Source organism: Miscanthus floridulus, unplaced genomic scaffold, assembly GCF_019320115.1.
Source record: "Miscanthus floridulus cultivar M001 unplaced genomic scaffold, ASM1932011v1 os_2701_1_2, whole genome shotgun sequence".
Lineage (NCBI taxonomy): Eukaryota > Viridiplantae > Streptophyta > Magnoliopsida > Poales > Poaceae > Miscanthus > Miscanthus floridulus.
In genome coordinates, this window is record NW_027098461.1 from 60,954 (window position 1) to 82,745 (window position 21,792).

Here is a 21,792-nt window from a genome sequence, read left to right on the forward strand (position 1 = left end):
TCTAGCCCGTGCGGGACACTAGAGAAACGATCTTTTATCCATGGCAAAAAATTATTTACTCCCGGTTTAAAAATTCCAACCGTGACTAAAGGGAGGACTGGACCTTTAGTCTCGGTTTGTAATACAAACTGAGACTAATTCTACCCTTTAGCCCCGGTTATAACGGTTACCGAGGTGTGTCAGAGACATATCAGTGCGAGAATCTTTAGTCCCGGTTTGAGACATGAACCCGGACTAAAAACGATTTGAGCCATGAACCTGGACTAAAGGTACACTATGGGATACAGTCGTTTCGCCGAGTGCCAGGAGCACTCGGCAATGGCCTAAAAACACTCGGCAACTGCTTTGCCGAGTGTAACACTCGGCATACAACACACGACATCTTTTTATCGGCAAACAGCTATTTGCCGAGTGCTTTTTGTCGGGCACTCGGCAAAGATTTACACTCGCAAAATGAAAATGCGAAAAAACCCAAAAATAATAGCAAAATTTTTCAAAAAAAAAAAATTCGGGGGAGGCCGCCACCAGCCAGCGCCCACCCGTCTTTATCGAAGTCGGTGCATTTTTTGCGCAAAATTCACGGCTAACGCGGCCGGCGGGATTCGAACTCACGACCTCTCCCTCGCGTGTCTTCTGCTCTACCACTGCACTACACTGTCACTTGTGTCTAGATTCCGTTATCTATCATCATATATTATACTAAACCAAGAGTAAATATCTTGTTTGAGGCCCTAAACGAATTCAAATCAAAAAGTGGTCAACTACAAAGTTTCATAACTTTTCGAGATCTACAATTTTCATTTAGAAAGTTTTTCCATCCGAGGTCGTTTGAAAAATTCGAATTTTAAATTTTAGAGATTCAAACGTAGTTTTGCATGATAAGATGATTTCAAATCAAAAAGTGGTCAACTACAAAGTTTCATAACTTTTCGATATCTACAATTTTCATTTAGGAAGTTTTTCCAGCCGAGGTCGTTTGAAAAATTCGAATTTCAAATTTGAGAGATTCAAACGTAGTTTTGCATGATAAGATGATTTCAAATCAAAAAGTTGTCAACTACATAGTTTCATAACTTTTGGAGATCTACAATTTTCATGTAGGAAGTTTTTCCATCCGAGGTCTTTTGAAAAATTCAAACGTCATTTTTGCATGACAAGATGATTTCAAATCAAAATGTTGCCAACTACCAAATTTCATAACTTCTCAAGATCTACAAAGTTTATTTTGGTCATTTGTTCATCCAACATAGTGGTAGTAACATTGTTCACAAATCTTATATATCTCTCTTCTACTTTCATGAAATTAATATGAGAGATATGAGAGATGTAGATTTTATGAACAACGTTATTGTCGCTTTATCAACTGAAGAAATGACCAAAATAAACTTTGTAGATCTTGAGAAGTTATACAACTTTGTAGTTGAAAAGTTTTTCATTTGAATTCATTTAGGGCCTCAAAAATTGCTTTGAAAAACTGATTTGCCGAGGGCAAAAAAAATACACAAGGCAAAATGCCTCTTTGCCGAGTGCCAAAACAAAGGCACTCGGCAAAATACATCTTTTTCGAGTGCCAGAAAAAAGGCACTCGGCAAAGACGCATTTTGCCGTGTGCCGAAAAATAGCACTCGGCAAAATACATCTTTGACGAGTGCCAAAAAAGGCAGTCGGCAAAGACGCATTTTGTCGAGTGTTTTTTTTTTTTGTCGAGTGTATTTTATTTGGCACTCGGCAAAGACCATTTTTGCCGAGTGCCCGATAAAATACACTCGGCAAAGCCTCCGGCGCTCGGCAAAGTGCTGGTTTCCGGTAGTGGTACCTTTAGTCCCGGTTTGTGTCTCAAACCCAGACTAAAGGTGTCTCCAAATTGAATTTAAAAGGAAAGCATATCTTATCTAAGTTAGATGTGTGGTGGTAGGTGAGATAGTAATACATGCAAGAGCTGAAGTCGGAGGTTCTAGGTTCGAATCTCCATAGCTGCAACTTTTTTTTACCCAATAAACACATCTAGTCCCGGTTGGAGGAACCAGAACTAAAAATCAAGACCTTTAGCCCCGATTGCATAGTCCCGGTTCCAAAATCGGGATTAAAGGGGTTGAGAACCGGGACTACATCCAAATTCTCTACTAGTCGATGGACTAGTATTAAAAAATTGTAATTCTTTTCATATGAGCTCATAAAGTGATTAACTTTGTATGAACACCCAATAAACACCTCTAGTCCCGGTTGGAGGAACCATGACTAAAAATCAAGATCTTTAGTCCCGATTGCATAGTTCCGGTTCCAAAACCGGGATTAAAGGGGTTGAAAACCGGGACTACATCCAAATTCTCTACTAGTCGATGGACTAGTATTAAAAAATTGTAATTCTTTTCATATGAGCTCATAAAGTGATTAACTTTGTATGATCACTGTAGATCTCAAGGTCATCTATAATTTGTAGAGGCGTACACCTCTACAAATAATATAGCCGCCTACTGTATGCGTTGAAATGCATGTGCCCTGCTGCTCTGATCTGGTAATGGTGTACCCTGGATGTCCTCAGCACCCAGATGGCAGGCATCTTCATACCGTAATATATATGTAGTTGCCACCACTGCCAGAGCAGCAGCAGCAGGTGAACGTTTCTTCTCATTTTATAAATTACTGTACACTGGAAACGATGACGACTGGCTACCCATAGCACGTTAACCATGGTTGTATTGTATGCCAGCCATTTGCGTGCCTGACAGAAATCCACACTTAACGGCAAAACTACATGTGCCGACGCTTTAAAATTTGTTTCGTAATGTAAGTACATACGATGCATTATTAGATATGATTTTTTTTATGGGGGCCAAGAGTTGAGTTGTCGGGTAGATGTGCTGGCAAGGCACATCATTGGATCGCTCAAGACTAACAGCTCCACATCATATTCAACCGATGCGAGCGGGGTCACGGACCAAGCAAGGGATACTTGCACAACGCACAAAGCAAGCAAGCAACAAAAAACTCAAGAGCCATGGAGCTGGTGACTGGAGCCATGGGCAGCCTAATCCCCAAGCTCAAGGACCTGCTCGAGGAGGAGTACAAGCTGCAGACAGGAGTCAAGGATCAAGTCAGGTCTCTCGAGCTGGAGCTCGAGAGCGCCCACGCTGCGCTCCACAAGGTGGCCAAGGTGCGTCCAGATCAGCTTGACGAGCTCGTCAAGATCTGGGCGCGCGAAGTCCGGGAGGCCTCTTATGATATGGAGGACATCCTCGACACCTACCTTGTGCGAGTCGAGGGCAATCATAGGCCCAACGACAAGGAAAGTTTGCTGAAAGGTCTGGGTGAGAAGATGACCAGGTTATTCAAGAAGAGCAAAGAGCGCCACAAGATCGCTGGTTCCATTGAGAAGATCAGGAAAAATCTCCAGGAGGTGACCGACAGGCATGGTAGATTCACCGTCGACAGCATTGTTGCCAAGCCTGCAGCATCCACGCGAACTGTGGATCCTCGCCTTAGTGCTATGTACAGAGAAGCATCACAGATCATTGGCATCGACAAGTCAAGTGCTGATCTCATATCCATGCTGTCGCCCAATGGGAATGACGAGTCCAACCTGAAGATGAAGATTGTTTCTGTTGTTGGAACTTGGAACTGGTGGGCTCAGCAAAACTACTCTTGCCGAGGCAGTGTATGATAAGCTTAAATCTCGGTTTGGTTATGGGGCTTTTGTTCCGGTTGGCCAAGATCCAGACGTGAATAAAGTCTTCCGAGACATTCTTATAGATCTTGACAAGGATAAACACATAGATTTGAAATACACAGTGTTGCATGAAAGGCAGCTCATTAATGAGCTCCATGATTTCCTTGGAGCAAAGAGGTACGAAAGAATAAGCATCCAATGATTTTGCACTAATATATGTATTATTAGTGTGTCCCAGATATTTTCTCATACTTCCTATACTATGTGTACTTGAAACCTTGAAATTCTTAAAGTGACGAACCAGAAAACATTGAATTGACAATGATGGTAAAGAGGGGGTTAGGATTTTGGAGTTTTTGATTATCTGTAGCTGGGTTTGGGCTGCTGGGATTACAAACGAGAGGCTGGGGAAGCTAATACACCATGAAAGGAGGCAGGCAATAGGTGGAGCGATACAAAATGAAGTGATTAGCATGGATCTTTGCTTGGAAAGATTTTATAAACAACAAATATTTGTGGTATAACCGATGCCATGGTGCTCTCCAACCATTTTAGTTTAACTTCCAGAATGAATAAAGGTTAATTAATCACTGTAGTATTATGACCGGTTCCATGGTGCAATGAAACAATTTCCCTGCAGTTAACAGCACACTGCCGGCTATGTGTGGTGGAGGAAAATGGTTGGGTGGAGTTAACTGTGGGGGAGCTCCAGAATTAAGTGATTAGTGTGGCTGTTTATATTATATGAAAACAAGTGCAATTAAACTATTTTAGTTTGACTTCTAGAACGAAAAAGGTATAATTCCTTTTAAAAGCTGTTGTTTCCACTACTACAATTTGAATCGTCATTGCATATTTTCTTGCTGGCATTATCAACTCTCTATATTATAATTAAGTATTGTCGGTTAATTGCTGGCTAGTTAGAAAGATTAGTCAAGAGGTGACTATTTATGTTACTGTCTGAGTATGCCTTCAACTATTATTCTTGGTGATGACACACTTTATTGCTTTGTGGGAACCAGATGGCTTTAGTTTCTGATTGCTGTAACCCTTTCATGTGCATAGGTATTTTATCATTATTGATGACATATGGGAGCCACAGACTTGGGAAAGAATCAAACCGGCTCTTGTTGAGAATAACCATGGAAGTAGAATAATCACAACTACTCGTAAATTTCAAGTTGCCAAAGAAGCTGATGAGGTTTACAAGCTACAACCACTTTCTCATGACAACTCCAAAAGGTTGTTTTATATAAGGTTATTCGGTCATGAGGACAAATGTCCAAATAGTCATCCAGACGAGTTATCTAATGCGATTCTAAAGAAATGTGGTGCAGTTCCATTGGCTATCATCACAATGGCTAGTTTACTATTGGGTAAATCAAGAGAAGAATGGATTGAGGTGTGCAACTCTCCTGGTTTCTATGGAGATAAGGATGAAAGGCATATGGACAACACTATGCATATATTGTCTCTCAGTTACTATGACCTTCCTTCTCATTTGAAGACTTCTTTGTTGTATTTAATTGTTTTTCCAGAAGACACTCTTATTGATAAGGATTCTTTGATATGGAAATGGATACCTGAAAATTTTGTTGAGAAGAAACATGGACGTTGGTCATTCGAGGTAGGAGAGGAATACTTCCATGACCTCATAAATAGAAGCATGATCCATGGGGTGGATTCTAAAGTCTATGGCATCATGGATGGTTGCCGTGTCAATGATATGGTGCTTGATCTCATCCTTTCCAAGTCAAAAGAGGAAAACTTTGTAAGTGATGGTGGTACATTATCACAAAGCCAGGCACGTCGGTTGGCCCCCAGAAACAGAAAACTGGATCTCACAGCAGATACTCCTGTGAACCTGCCACAACCACAAGTGAGGTCATTTATAGTTTTGCAGTGTTATATTGCTAAGTAGGCCTTGCATCCAAGGTTTTAAAACTCATCCATGTGCTAGCTTTGGAGGGTTGCATATTCGGAGAAAGATGCCCCAGCCTTGGGCATATTGGAAATCTACTTCATTTGAGGTACCTTGGGATACAAGGTTTTGGCTTTATTAAAAATCTACCAGAAGGAATAGGTGCCCTGAAGTTTCTACAAACATTGAACTTGGAGAATACTCAAATCTGGAAATTGTAGTGTAGCATTGGCATGCTAACTCAACTGGTATGCCTACGTGCTCAGCAGATGATTGCACCAGATGGGGTAATAGGGAGGTTGACTTCACTGGAGGAGCTACAGATAAGAGGACCTCGTGACAATGATGAGTCACAGAGGCAGTTTGTGAAGGATCTAGGCAACCTATATGAACTCAGGGTGCTTAAGATTGATAAAATCAATGACATGAACGAGAGCATGCAGATAGATTTGTTGCAGTCGCTAGGCAATCTCCAGAAGATATAGCATCTCACATTGGATGGTCCATTCTTCATTGATAATCATAATATGAATGCCTGGGATGCAGCAGTACCCTCTCGAGGTCTCCGATGTTTGTTTCTTCCACATATCAAGTTCCCCGAGTTGCCTTCATGGATTAATTCTGCACATCTGCCTAGCCTGTCCCACTTGGAGATACGTGTGGATGATGTGGATGAGAAGTGTCTCAAGGCACTGGGCGGGTTGCCAGAGCTCTGTTACCTCAGACTGAAAACATGGGGAACAATAACTTGTAATAATAAATCAGATGGTTGTTGCTTCCAGAAGTTGAGATCCTTGGTGTTGCCTCGTTCAATGGTCCAGTTTGTTGCCAACGAGGATTCGAGTGCTTTATTTTGCTTGGAGTAAAAATCAGAGAAACAACAGCTGCAGCAGAGTGTTACCAGTTGTTATGCCAACCCTTGAGGTGCTTGAGTTTGATGTCGATGTGGACAAATTAATGAAGAACAAAGTCGTCAGCTGTGAGAACCTCGGCTTGGAGTACCTCCCCCTCGCTTCAGTGGGTTAAAGTTGACTTCGGGTGTGCATGGGTCTTTAAGGATGAGGTGGAGAGAGAGGAGGCTGCACTGACAATTGAAGTCCACCCCAACCGCCCCGCACTCCAAATTAAATACAGGTGTAAAGATTTTATGAAGAGGTACGTACCTAGCTAGTACTTACATGTATGTATTCGTTGCAAATTCCATCCAATCCAACTAACCTTGAGGTGCTCCCCTGCTCTTGTGTTAACAAAAAAAAAAAAAAATCCAGTTACAGACGATCGGATGGTGCTGATCCAGTTCAAGCACGGAATGAAGAGGATGAGGAGGAGACCCTCCAGCTCAATTGCCTAGTTTGACGTAGCTAGCTTGCTCTTGAAAGGTACGTTTCAAAGGTGGGTAATTTTCTACAAAAGTAGATCTAATAGTTACCGATTGCTAGTCTATAGATTTGACGGCTAGATGTTTCTGATTAATGAGAGAATTCCTAGCTATTCATCTTTTTTTCTAGCACGTCTGGTGAGAATTAACGTAGAGGCTCCGTTGGGGCCACCAATGAATTGGGACGATCCCTTCAGGCTCTTGGTAGTGAGATATAATAGATTTATCTTTTCCTTCTTTATCGCTATACGTATATTTTAAAATATAATAAATTTATTTTTTTCTTTGGTTTTACCTCTAATAATTGTTGAAACCTCGGTTTCTAACAAGAGTGAGAAGTGGGCGGAGGCCTTCGTCTAAGGTTGGGGTCTCCGCCTAAGATGGGCGGAGACAAGCCTCCGCCCAAGTCGGGCGGAGGTCCCTAAACGCGGCGCGCTCCTGTCGGGCAAGATCCTCCGTCAGAGGCTCCAGGCTGGTTCCAACAAGGGAGAGAGATGGACGGAGGCCTTCGTCTAAGGTTGGGGTCTCCACCTAAGATGGGCGGAGACAGGCCTCCACCTAAGTCGGGCGGAGGTCCCTAAACGCGGCGCGCTCGCTAAACGAGGGATTCAGTCGGCTTTGGCCACGTGGGAATAAGAGAAAGGGGGCGGAGGCCCTCGGCTTTGGCCGAGGCTCCGGACTCTGGCTTTGGCTTAGGCTGTGCCTGAAGGAGAGAATGAGGATCAAGTACCGACTCACAAGAACTAGGGTTTCATTCATCCATTCACCAGCCCCCCTGTACAGTTACAAGTGTTCCCTATTTATAGGGCTCAACTACCACTTTACAGAGTTTACAATAGTGCCCCTCAACTGCTACGGTACATTCCAGGAATATTCCAGCCCTAGTGTCTAACCTCAGGGGCGTTCTCATCACACCGTCTCACGATGTCTTCACCTTGGGCCTAAGCCGATGCCCACTGGAGGCCCATCAACTATCCTCATGTACGCCTTACTGACTTGATCGTCCCACACCTTGATTGACCTCCGACGCCTCGGGGAACACCTTCGCCATGATCACTGCACTAGGCATCCGCTGTCTCGGGGAGAGCCTCCGCCGTCCCAGGGAGAAACTCCATCGTCATCCTTGTACTAGTCCTCCGCCACCTTGGGGAGAGCCTCCGCCGGCTAGGCCTCCGCCGTCTTGGAGAGAGCCTCCGCCGGCTAGGCCTCCGCCGTCTTGAGGAGAGCCTCCGTCGGCTAGGCCTCCGCCGTCTTGGGGAGAGCCTCCGCCGGCTAGGCCTCCACCGTCTTGAGGAGAGCCTCCGCCGGCTAGGCCTCCGCCGGCTAGGCCTCCGCCGTCTTGGGGAGAGCCTCCGCCGGCTAGGCCTCCGCTGTCTTGGGGAGAGCATCCGCCGGCTAGGCCTCCACCGTCTTGGGGAGAGCCTCCGCCGGCTAGGCCTCCGCCGTCTTGAGGAGAGCCTCCGCCGGCTAGGCCTCCGCCGACTTGGGGAGAGCCTCCGCCAGCTAGGCCTCCGTCGTCTTGAGGAGAGCCTCCGCCGGCTAGGCCTCCGCCGTCTTGGGGAGAGCCTCCGCCGGCTAGGCCTCCACCGTCTTGAGGAGAGCCTCCGCCGTCTTGAGGAGAGCCTCCGCCGGCTAGGCCTCCATCATCTTGGGGAGATCCTCCACCATTTCAGAAAGAGCCTCCGCCGTTATCCCTTCATCAGGCCCCTTCGAGGGGGAGTTGGCCCATACTCCGTATGGGCTCCCCCAACAGTAGCCCCTCAGCTACTAGGTTATGGACGGTACTACATGACCTAGTAGATGTTCATACGAGAAGAGGCACTATACAACCCAGATCTTGGTTGCGAGGATTGCCCTCCGCAACCCATACATGCGCGCCTCACTAAAAACTCCATCCCAAAAAACCCGTGGGAAAAAAGGGGATGGAGAAAAGAGCACGCGCATGACTCTAACCTATACACACACTAATTCCTTAGGCTTTTAGCACTGGGTGCCTTCATCTTCTAGATTTTTCATCTATGGCCTTTTGCTCCTTCTGCTGCTTCTATAACATGGTTCATCGGCTTTGCTCAGTGCTCTGGTCTTCATTCCTAGGACCTCCACAATGCGTAGGTCTTCATCCTTGAGGCCTTTCCCTCTGATGACTTCTTGGCGCGCAGGTGTGTCTCCAAGGCCTGATATATGGGCCTTCGCCTCCATGTCTTCTCGGTGCAGGGGTCTTCAATCGCCTTTGGGTCTTCCCCTTCTGGTATCACCTCGACGTGCGTGTCTTCGCCTCTGTGGTCTTCCCAGGTCTTCATCTTCGGGGTCTTTGCCTCTAGTACCTTCACGATGCGCAGGCCTTTGCTTCCAAAGCCTTCGTAGGTCTTCATCTCTGATCCTTCTTTGGGCGGAGGCCTTCGTCTCCGATCCTTGTTTGGGCGGAGGCCTTCGACGTTTCTTCTGGTGGAGACCTTCATCTCCGATCCTTCTTTGGGCGGAGGCCTTCGTCTCCGATCCTTGTTTGGGCGGAGGTCTTCGACTTTTCTTCGGGCGGAGGTCTTCATCTCCGATCCTTTTTTGGGCGGAGGTCTTCGACTTTTCTTCGGACACGAGCGCCAGACAAAAGACCTCACGCTCCTGAGTGGTTGGTCCTCCGGTGCACTCCCCTAGCCCCTCTTGGCTGGCGTTTGTGGCCAAGTTTTTAGCCATGATTGGTGTAGTCGACGTAGTCATAGTAGTCGAGGTAGAAGGTTGTTGTGAGGCCTTCAAACTGTTGCTCACGAGCACCAGGCGAAAAATACTTGATGCTTCGGAGAAGCTGGTCCTCCGCGTGCTTCCCTAGCCCCTCTTGGCTAGTGCTTGTGACTAGGTCCTTAGTGACGCTTGGTGTAGGCGACGCAGTTGTAGTAGTGGGAGTAGGTGTTCAGAACCAAGTTTGCTGATGTAGACGTCGACGAAGGTGTTGTAGAACTTGTTGTCGAAGGTGTCGACGGAGGTTCTTGAGCCATATTGCAAAAGTTGTTTGACAGAGGCGATGTTGTTGTACACGATGAAGGTGTCGATGAAGCCCCTCATGCCGTCACTTTGGCGGAGGCTAGTTATCATGGTTTTGCCGAAGGTCCTCCTGCAAAGCTGCTTGGCGAAGGCCCTCCTAAGAAAAAGGTGTTTTGGCGGAGGCGATGTTGGTGAAGTCACCAAAGATGGTGGCGCAGCCCCTCATTCTGAAGGGATTGGCGAAGGCGATGCCGATTGAGACACCGACGCCGCGTGCTGAAGGCCGGAGAAGTCACGTAAAAATGCAATAGAGTTGATCTCGTGCATTTTTAGGGACTTAGGTTGGGCATTATAGCTTCGTCGAATATCGACTTGCTTTGCAAGTCTTTCGACACCCGGAAAGGCACTGGCTTTCCCACTAGCTGCAAAAGATGGTTAGTCATTTATACGTGAAGGTAGCATGAGAGCCTTAGCTTCGTGACCTGGTGCCCATGTTGGTTTAGGACTTCTAGGATTTGATGCATAGAGTCACGGCACCCGTGCATTCTCGGCATGACAGCCTTAGCTTCGTGACCTGGTGCCCGTGTTGTTTCAGGACTTCTTCCAGGATTTTGATGCATAGAAGCATGGCGCCCGTGTATTCTCGGGACTTCTTCCGGGTGGCCTGGGCCATGCATTGCAATGTACTTACGTGATATATGTATGCGATGATGAGAATGATAGCATTTGCGCAAAAATATTTGAAATCTCTAAGCCAATTATGCATCTTGTAAAAAATTATAGTTAAGTTTGAATAAATGACAAGCTCTAATGTTGGCTCTTGATTAGCCTATCAGTGGGGCAGCCTCCGCCCTCCTCGGTCGGAGACGCCTGTGAGCCTAACGGGCGGAGGCCGCGCCGAAATCGCATGCAGTGTCCTGTAAGCACAGTCTGAGAAACTGTCATCTTTCCAGGGTCAGGGTCTGGAGGTGTGGTGGCTGTGCCCTCGCTTAGGCGGTCGGTCGGAGACGTCTTTGTGAACTGCTGACCGCGTTGCGATACTGAATGTAAAAGTGGTTAGTTCCCTACGAAGGTTGTACACAATAACATTGTGTTGATGCATATTATAAATACTTGAGAAAGAGATTGAACAACACAAGCTACAAAAATGAGAGAAAGTGTTAGCGTTAGACGGCTCAAATGTTTAGTCACTGCCGAAGGTCTATTGCTGATGGAAACCAACTGACTGATGAAGGCCACTAACTGACAAAGTTTGCTAACTGTCGAAGGCCTATGACTGATGGAGGTTGCTAAAAACCAATAATAGGTGAAGTCCACTGATTGATGAACGAAGACCATGACTGACGGAGGCTCAAACTGACGAAGGCCACAGGCTGATAGAGTTTGCTCACTGTCGAAGGCCTATGACTGATGTAGGCTGCCTAAAACCAATAATATATGAAGTCCACTAATTGATGAACGAAGACCATGACTGACGGAGGCTCAAACTGACGAAGGCCACTGGCTGATAGAGTTTGCTCACTGTCGAAGGCCTATGACTGATGTAGGCTGCCTAAAACCAATAATATATGAAGTCCACTGATTGATGAACGAAGACCCTGACTGACGGAGGCTCAAACTGACGAAGGCCAAAGTCTGACGAAGGTTGTTGACTGGTGAAGGTCAATACACGTCGAAGACTGTGGAGAACCAATGATGAGGTGCACTGACATATAATGAAGATCAATAATTGGCGAAGGTTGTTTACTATCGAATACCACTGACAGACCTCCGCCTAAGATGGGCGGAGGCCGGCCTCCGCCTAAGACGGGCGGAGGTTATTGGCTGTCGAATACCACTTACTGGAGAAGGCCATTTATAGATGAATATTCACTGACTCATAGAGGATCCCTGAGTTATCTGATAAGTGTTGAATATTCCATGAGAACCACTGACTGGTGGAGGCTGTCAGGCTGTTGACTGATTCGTATAATTGCTGGACAGATATGTGACGAAGGCTGAGTACTTAATGAGAATCATTGGCTGATGAGGAGTACTGACTGATTTGTCTTGAGGAGGTGCAAACACGCATATAACAAACGAAATATATTCTAAGGGGGTTAGCGTGGGAGGATAAGAGATACTTACAGCGCTGGTGACCTGCATGTTATTGAAAAAGAGATTTGACAACAGTTGCAAATTGTTTTAAGTTAGCCGGGTCGGGGCCAAGCATGTATAGCCACTCAGGCCATGCTTTCAATGCGGCGAAGGCCACAACAAGTTTTTGGGTCACATTGGTGACAAGTTGTACATGAAGGTTGGTTTACGAAATTTGCCTCGAGAGGCAAAAGTTAGACCAAGAATGTGTAAAAATAAATGAGAAGGGCAAAATTTGTTAGGATTATAAGCTGATGAAAAGTATTCTCTTATGCTATTTTGATACCTTTGGTGTTGTAGTTCAAGAATTCGAAGTTGCAAAAAGATAAGCAACCTAAACCATGGCCGGAGGTTAGCGTATAGATAAATGGACGATCGTCCAGGATCGCCGGCCTCCTGCTTGGGTCTTCGCCCTGACGGGCGGAGACCATGCTGGAGCGCCCGCATAGTCCACGAGCACGCTCATCCGGTTGCCTGCACATACTTAGGCAATGTTGGCATTTAATTAGTCTTGTAGTGGAGCGGCCTCCGCCCCATCAGCCGGAGACGCCTGCGAGTCGACCTGGCGGAGACCGCGCCAGGGCCACCGTCCACAACCTGCAAGCACAATCTAACAAACCGTTCTCTTTCCCAGGTTTGGCGGCGTGAGAGCTGGGCCTCCGTTTTGGAAACAGGTCGGAGATGTCCTTGTAACCTGCTGACTGCGTAGGTCTCCGCCACTCGCGGTGGCCATGTTACAATTATATTATGAGATCGGAAGGTAAAGGGCTTGAGTCCCACGTAAATGTAACGTACAACTTTTGTAGAAGAGTTTAGATGGGTGGCAGAGTTACTTAGCTGCGGTTTGCGTCGGAGGTCAAATCCTTCGTTGCCAACATGCTGGGCCGGCAGCTGCGGATAAAATCAGTTGGCCCCCTTCACTTCTTGACGTGGCTGGAGTTGTTCCGGAGTTGTGGCGAAGGATGCAGCCTCCGCACCCGCGCGGAGGTCGCTGGGCCGAAGCCTTCGTGTACTGGTCCTTTTTGGTTGTGCTGACGAAGGCAGGTCGGAGAAGGTCCTCTGATGAAGGTCTAGCCAGAGAATGTCGGCGATGAAGGCCAGTGGCGACTGTCGGAGGACGGGCCGGCGCAGGCCTGCCGACGAAGGCTCCAACTTCTAGCTCTGCAAAAAATTTCGTGCCGAGCACGGTGGGCGCCACTGTTGAAACCTCGGTTTCTAACAAGAGTGAGACGTGGGCGGAGGCCTTCGTCTAAGGTTGGGGTCTCCGCCTAAGATGGGCGGAGACAAGCCTCCGCCCAAGTCGGGCGGAGGTCCCTAAACGCGGCACGCTCCTGTCGGGCAAGATCCTCCGTCAGAGGCTCCAGGCTGGTTCCAACAAGGGAGAGAGATGGGCGGAGGCCTTCGTCTAAGGTTGGGGTCTCCACCTAAGATGGGCGGAGACAGGCCTCCGCCTAAGTCGGGCGGAGGTCCCTAAATGCGGCGCGCTCGCTAAACGAGGGATTCAGTAGGCTTTGGCCAAGTGGGAATAAGAGAAAGGGGGCGGAGGCCCTCGGCTTTGGCCGAGGCTCCGGACTCTGGCTTTGGCTTAGGCTGTGCCTGAAGGAGAGAATGAGGATCAAGTACCGACTCACAAGTACTAGGGTTTCATTCATCTATTCACCAGCCCCCCTGTACAGTTACAAGTGTTCCCTATTTATAGGGCTCAACTACCACTTTACAGAGTTTACAATAGTGCCCCTCAACTGCTATGGTACATTCCAGGAATATTCCAGCCCTAGTGTCTAACCTCAGGGGCGTTCTCATCACACTGTCTCGTGATGTCTTCACCTTGGGCCTAAGCCGATGCCCACTGGAGGCCCATCAACTATCCTCACGTACGCCTTACTGACTTGATCGTCCCGCACCTTGATTGACCTCCGACGCCTTGGGGAACACCTTCGCCATGATCGCTGCACTAGGCATCCGCTGTCTCAGGGAGAGCCTCCGCTGTCCCAGGGAGAAACTCCATCATCATCCTTGTACTAGTCCTCCGCCACCTTGGGGAGAGCCTCCGCCGGCTAGGCCTCCGCCGTCTTGGAGAGAGCCTCCGCCGGCTAGGCCTCCGCCGTCTTGAGGAGAGCCTCCGCCGGCTAGGCCTCCGCCATCTTGGGGAGAGCCTCCACCGGCTAGGCCTCCGCCGTCTTGAGGAGAGCCTCCGCCGGCTAGGCCTCCGCCGTCTTGGGGAGAGCCTCCGCCGACTAGGCCTCTGCCGTCTTGAGGAGAGCCTCCGCCGGCTAGGCCTCCGCCGACTTGGGGAGAGCCTCCGCCGGTAGGCCTCCGCCGTCTTGAGGAGAGCCTCTGCCGGCTAGGCCTCCGCCGTCTTGGGGAGAGCCTCCGTCGGCTAGGCCTCCACCGTCTTGAGGAGAGCCTCCGCCGTCTTGAGGAGAGCCTCCGCCGGCTAGGCCTCCGTCATCTTGGGGAGATCCTCCGCCATTTCAGAAAGAGCCTCCGCCGTTATCCCTTCATCAGGCCTCTTCAAGGGGGAGTTGGCCCATACTCCGTATGGGCTCCCCCAACAATAATGGTAAAGGTGGGTAATTTTCTAGAAAATAAAGTAAATCTAATGGTTACTGATTGCCAAAGTCTATATTGCTAGAGTCTATAGAATTGACGGCTAGATGTTTCTAATTAATGAGAGAATTTCTAGCAGATTTATCGTTTCCATATTTATTGCTGTACGTAGATTTTAAAATATAATAAATTTATTTTTTCTTTCTTTTTACCTCTAATAATGGCAAAAGTGGGTAATTTTCTAGAAAATAAAGAAGATCTAATGGTTACCGATTGTGTCGGCGCGAAAAACATGGTAGCCGCGTCGGGTGGACACGCAGCAAGCCAAAACGATCTGGAGATCTGTCTGGTTTCAACGCAGGAGCGGTCGATCCTGCGAATTCTCAAGGGCGTGCCAGTCAATTTGACCTGCAATTATCAAGGAGAGAAAAGATTATCAGTAATTTTGGGTGGAATATGCTGGTTTTGCCCAGACAGTTTCAAGTGTGCTGCTTCAGGAGCAGCCAGATGGGAAAATCGACTAAATAGCCGATACGAGAAGAAATCGGCTGTTCAGGACTATGATATTCATGGGTCACGATTGATTCATGATAACAAGTACAATGCATCCAGACATAAGTAACATCATCAGCTAGGTGGATTTAACCAGTGTAAAGCATTGAGCCGATAAGTTTAGCGAGAAAAGATATAACATACGAACAAATCGACTGTCTAGTACAAATGAATCTACAAATGATCTGAATCTAATCTGTTACCATCAATAGTGAGGTTCGACCAGACCGATACAGCTATGATAATGTTAACAAACTAATGCCAAAAAATCCATAAAACCATCTATATGTTGATAGGTTCATGAAAAACATGCTATATATATGAAAGCGCAGGCGAATCGGCTAAAATAGCCGATTTGGATAGAAAAGGGATTACAGTATGTGAACAATCAACTGTTTAACATGGACAGATCTATAAACTCATCAGATCTAACATGCTATCCTTAACAGTGGGGTTCGACTGGATCGATGGCAGCCATGATAAAGACAACAGATCAAACCTTTAAAATAAACAGATCTATTTACATTTAACAGAATCATGAAGACACACTATAAATGTTAAAGTACGGGCAATCGACTATTTAGCGGATGCAGGCATAGTAAACATCCAAGGTCATGCCTGGTCGAAAGCAAATCTACCAACTAGCATCCTCTGATCTAAAGTACTAACAGTGGGGATCGACTAGATTGCTACATCTATAATAGCGAGCTACAGACCAGATTCAACTAGCTAGTAAATCTTCTCAAGATCAGACATGACTTAGCCACGTACTATGCACGATCAAGATCGAAGTAAAACAGCCGATAAAATATAATCCGTCGTTTAAAGTAAGAACCGTCGCAGTGTGACAAGATAAACGATGGACTAAAAGGATGTGAGGCCAATCTAGATCGATCTCGATCGGGTAGGTTGATATTGCTGAAAACTAATGACAACAAGAACATCAGCAAGATCGGTAACTTAATGAATCTACCTGAAGGATGCCACCCTTAGGTAGAGCCGATAACTTGACCTTAATCTAATTCGAGTAGTGGAGGTTGAACTTAACTGATGCAGCCATACTTGAACTAGTTAAGGATCGATAACTAACCGATGCAGCCATACTTGAACTAGATAAGGATCGATAACTAACTTATACTAGAGCTCGTAAGAGGTCAGCCAGACCGATGCAGTCTTACGAACATAGGTATAAGCCATAACGGTACTTACAGACAAGCCGGAGGTCGACCGGATCGTTGCAGCCCTACTTATTGAAGAACTCGCCGAGATCTACAGTACTCCTACTCCTAAGGGTTGGCGTGAAGCCGAAAGAAAAGTAATTGGTATTGATTGATTCATATTTTTTACAATAGCCGGGGTCCCATATTTATACCCGGAACCTAAGCATGAATCCTACTCAAATATGACTTATTACAATCTTTGGAATAAAGGGAAACATTCCTAACTTAAGATAACTTGGACCCCACTCTTTCCCTTTTTGTAGAGTCTGACATTTTTTCCCCAACGCCATCTGTACGTAGTCCATTGACATTGTTTGCTGACGTCATCTATGAAATAGCAGATTTTGCTACCGCATCAAAACCGGCTGATATCGATTCACATCTGATCGATCCCTTGACAATATAATCTTGAAAGCTTCGAGTTTCCACATTCTTCTTCCCAAATTTTGGTGTAAACACATGCCCCCCAATTTTGGGATAAAAGTAATTTTATTCCAAAATTACCACACCTGTACCCTCGATGGGTCCGTGGTCATCGGTAGAGAATCTTGATCTAGGGCCTGCTATCTGTCACCTCATCAACGTCCTTGCCTGCTTATGAGCCCACACTTCAAAGCTTCACGAGAGCACTATTGCTTCACGAGCGCTTGGATCCATCCTTCCAGATCGACTATAAATGTTTATCCGACTCTAGCGAGAGCAACCCAACAGCTCAGTTATGTTTCTCTTCTGCTTGTCTCCTTGAGTGCCCTTGGCTCTGCTAGACCCTCCATGGTCTAATCCCTCACTATGAGGGTCTTGAGTGGTTAGAAGAATTCTTGTGCATAGGGCGACTGCGTCGCTCATTTCAGCGCCTTGTCGAGCAGGAGGATCAGCTGCTACGGTTAGAAGAATCCTTGTGATATCACGTGAGTTTTCTCACCATGATCGCAGAGCTGTTCTAGTGTTCGCAAGGGTTCAAATGTGTGGACACCTTCCCCTTGTTCACTCTATCAAGCGCTCATGCCGAGAAACCAGTTGGATATATGGGCATGTTTTTAGCAGGAGACCTTTTCTCTCCCCTGATGCTACTTCTAATAGCTAGCCGATATGATTCGGTCCATGATGACCTTTGGCCTTGTGGGGATACAGACTCCCTTCAATCCAAGGGAGTCTTAGTGGGTTGATCGTCGGTTAATGTAAACCTTTTGTATCAATCCCACGGTATCTTGTGATTATGGGAAGTAATAAGTCTGAATCCGTTGTGCTTCCATGAATCGTTCCCTGAATTTCTGGAGTGTTGATCCATTTCCATAACTGACTTCAATTCTGTAACCCCAACGAAGCCTATCTTCTCACCTCCCGGGCTATATATACAGGCCATGGTTGTGGATCAAAAAACAACCTACTTCGTCCCAAACCTTCTATGTCTTTGATGCAGTTTGCCTTCTAATAGGCTCAAAGGCATGGAGAGCCGCAAGAGGCCTACTAAAGAGGCCCTTGAAGAGTCTGCGCCACCACACCAGCGTCTTCGTCACCAAGAGAATGCAACCCATGATCTTGGGTGGACGGACATTCATCTGAATGCGCTGTAGGACGCTCTCATCATCTCGGAACATAGGGCCAACTCCACTCAAGCGAGGCCGGCCGAGGCCAAGGCTAGAATTATGGGTGAGATATCCACCGCAATTCTCTATTTCATTTAGTGCTGTCTTCGAGATCTTGATTATCCCTTCCTTGAATCTTTTCCAGACCTATCGGCCCAGTTGGAAAGCCTTTGATCAGCTATAGAGTATGCAGCAGGATTCATCAATGCAAAAGGTGCCGTGCCGGTGGTTCGCTTGTATGACGTCCCAAACCACGTTAGAGAAGTTGCCCTTCATGGTGTTCATCATGGTGCTACCATGGCATTGGTTGTTGCGCAAACTCGCTCTAGCCATGAGCTCCGACTTCTTCCCCATGGTTTCCCAGCCACCGAACACCCTGAGGACCATGAGCGCCTGGTCAAGGACTTCTTCAACACCACCAACTCCATAGCCCTTGCTTCCCAGGGCGAAGACATAGTGAACAAAGTGTTCCCCGGCCTTTAGTTTGTAATAAGAGAAGCTAGCAAATAATATCTTTGTTTTAAGTGACTCCTATTTTGCCCTGTACTCATGTTCTATGTACCAATTTGTAAGTAGTTATCTGGCATGTTGCGTATCTCCTCGAAGCTCGGTAGAATAGCCATTTTGGATTAGCCGATTTGTGATTTGATCTGACTCGATTAAATTTGGAAAACGGCTCTCATGGTAAAACTTTCAAATTCCTCCCTAGTCATCAATTGCTGCACTTTCCCTAGGTACTGGCAGAACGGTGCTCCCTCTTCCATTAATTGGGCTTGCCTTTGTATATTCTGAGATATCGACCATCCCATCTCTGTGGCTATAAACACGGGCTAAGGGCTCTGGCTTCAAGCATATCTACACTTACAACTGCCTCTGTTCTCTGTATTTCTCCACCTTGATGGTGCAGTTGGAGAACCTCCATCTGGCGGCGAACGCGGCTACAGTGGCTATCAATGCCCGGGGCCCTCACCTCAACATCCGCCTGCTGGATGTCCCGGCGCGTGTTCAAGAGATAGCCCTCCACGGCGTTCACCGTGGCACGATGATGGCTCTAGCAGCGGTGCAGGTCCAGACCGGGCATGATCTCCACACCTTGGAGCCAGGCTCTCCGATGGCCAATGGCCCTTGCACACATGGGGACCCTGATCGAGGACTTCGAAGACACCGCAGTAGCCATCGTGGACATCGCTTCAGCTCAGGACGTTATAAATAGGGTGTTCGATTAGCTTGCACCTTTGTATACATCATGATTGTCAATGTGTTTTTTTTTGCTCTATAGGAGATACATATTGCATCGGCTTTTACCCTTTCGGGTCTATTTTTGAACTAGAGGTGATACCCTTCCGGTATCGGCTATTAAAGCCGACGACTGAACAAATCAGCTATCAAGTATTAATCCAAACACAAGGATAATATTTCTTTAGATACTTCCCATTGATTGCTCTATCAAACTTCGCTTCTCCTCCTAGTGTTTCCAAAATATAAGCATTGCCAGGTGCACAACATTTAATCCGATAAGGTCCTTCCCAATTAGATGACCACTTGCCAAACTTGCTATCTCTTGACCCAATTGGTAATTTCACCTTCCAGACCAAGTCTCCTTCAGAAAATTGTTGCTCTTGACTTTCTTATTGTAATACTTCGCAATCCTTAGCTTATTGGCTTTGATATTCTCAAGAGCACGCAGCCGATGGCAACTTAAGTCCTCTAAGTCATTCATCATAAGATTCTTGTAAATTTCGACGGACAAATCATTTTGCATCGTGACACGCCTCGATCCAGTTTGAATCTCCCAAGGAAGTACTGCATTATGACCATACACAAGTTCATGAGGGGACACTTAAATTGATCCATGGCAGGCCATCCTATATGCCCATAATGCCTTATTAAGCGTTGAATACCACTTCCTTGGCTGCTCTTCGATCTTTTCTTGATCCGCTTAATTATAATTTGATTGGACGCCTCTGCCTGGCCATTAGCCTGAGCACAGTAAGGAGAAGAATTTAATAACTTAATTCCCATACTGGCAGCAAAATCTCTGAACTCTCCTAACGTGAACATTGTCCCCTGATTAGTTGTAATAGTTTGAGGAATCCCAAAATGATACACAATATGTTCCTTGACAAAATCAACCATGTTCTTTGAGGTTACTGTTTTCAAGGGAATTGCCTCAACCCATTTAGTGAAGTAATCTGTTGCTACCAATATAAACTTATGTCCTTGTAGGGGACCGTGACGCCTAAGAGGGGGGTGAATTAGGCATTTAAAAAATCTACTTAAAACTAAGGCCTCTTTTTCTACCCTTAGCAAAACCTATGCAACAGATAAACTATCTAAATGTGCAACTACGGTTTTGCTAGTGTGTTGCTATCTCTACCACAAAAAGGAGTAATACAAACAATGTAAATGCGGAAGCTAAAGAGCAAGGTAGAGATATGCAAACTCCCATCGATGACTCCGGTATTTTTACCAAGGTATCGAGAAGCACGCAAGCTTCCCCCTAGTCCTCGTTGGAGCCCCTCGCCAGGAATCCCTCGCAAGGGCCAAGGTCCTGGTCAGGTAACTCTGTGGATAGCCTTGGGCCTTCCCCACGCACAAGTGGGTCTCCGACATGCCTTCCGGCAAGCCTCTCCCGGATGCTCCCCGCCGTCTTCACTATCAAGCTTCCGGCCAAAACGCCACGGCCTTGTTCCCTCTGGTACATGGTGGTGGCCACACCACAAACGCGGTTGGTGTGATCTTGCAAGACTACAAGCCCCTCCGATGTACAACAATGGTGCGCACAAGCACCGAGTGGTAAGAGGTATGCAAACCTCACTAAACACTAGGCCTAAACCTAGAGCAAAACGCATAGCGGTGGTCTAATCAACCTAAGCACTTCGCAAAGCACCTACGCTAATCACCTAATGAATCACTAAGCACTATGCAAGTGGAGATCATTAAAAATGGTGTATCAACACCCTTGATATGTTTCCTCAGCTCCACACCCATCATTTGGCCGGTTGGGGGGTTGTATTATAAGCCCCACTGAGAAAGTAGCCGTTGGGGATGAAATCCTGCTTTTCTGCTACTGACCGGACGCTGATCACGTCCCGACCGGACGTGTTCGGTCGACCGACAGTTGGAGCCACGATCAACTGATCGGACGCTGCCAGCGTCCGGTCACTTGCAACCGGACGCGTCCGGTCTCAATTTGCCACTCTGGAACCTCTCTGTACTCGACCGGACTCTGTTGTCCTGCGTCCGATCAATTTTCTTGTTCAGCGTCCGGTCGCTGCTGCTGCCGAGCCTCTTGATCGCGGCGTCTGGTCACTGTGCTACCAGCGTTCGGTCCAACATTCGGTCACTTCTGTGAGCTCGTTTCTTTGCGATCTTGCGTTCGGCTTGGTTCCTATCTTCGTGCTTGGACTTTGCTTGATATCTTGGATCTTTTCTTATGCTTCTAAGGTCTTTCTTACGGTGTTGAACATCGGATCATCAAGTCGCCTTCGTCCAAACAAACACTTGCAAATTCATTAGTCCAATTTGGTTGTGTTGGTCATCAAGCAACAAAATCCAAAGTAAATGGGCCTAGGGTCCATTTTCGTTACAATCTCCCCCTTTTTGGTGATTGATGACAACACGACCAAAGCAAGCAAATAATAAAATTTGTAAATTTGAAAACTACCTACTTGCTAGGATGCAATGCAAGGGCAAGGTTATATGATGCTAAAGGATACTACTTGTAAGACTAGAAGATACCACTTGAACACTTATCTTGCCCTTGCAAATGTCCCCATGTGGCATTATGGATTTAAGCCTTGCTT

General features: G+C 46.8%; 1 protein-coding gene across 1 annotated transcript; it reads left to right on the plus strand.

Annotated features, from left to right (window-relative positions):
- Positions 1 to 2,998: 2,998 nt before the first annotated feature.
- LOC136535345 (disease resistance protein RGA5-like) lies at positions 2,999 to 8,763 on the plus strand. The gene is made up of 5 exons (XM_066527634.1): positions 2,999 to 3,621; positions 4,733 to 5,546; positions 5,858 to 6,053; positions 6,135 to 6,277; positions 8,032 to 8,763. The coding sequence occupies exons 1-5, from the start codon at positions 2,999 to 3,001 to the stop codon at positions 8,761 to 8,763; spliced, it is 2,508 nt and encodes an 835-aa protein (XP_066383731.1).
- Positions 8,764 to 21,792: the final 13,029 nt, after the last annotated feature.

Coding starts and splice junctions, on each gene's coding strand:
- LOC136535345 (XM_066527634.1), top strand. CDS start 2,999: ATGGAGCTGGTGACTGGAGCCATGGGCAGCCTAATCCCCAAGCTCAAG. Junction 5,547..5,857: donor TGAACCTGCCACAACCACAA/GTGAGGTCATTT, acceptor CGTGCTCAGCAG/ATGATTGCACCAGATGGGGT. Junction 6,278..8,031: donor TGGATGAGAAGTGTCTCAAG/GCACTGGGCGGG, acceptor TCACTGCACTAG/GCATCCGCTGTCTCGGGGAG.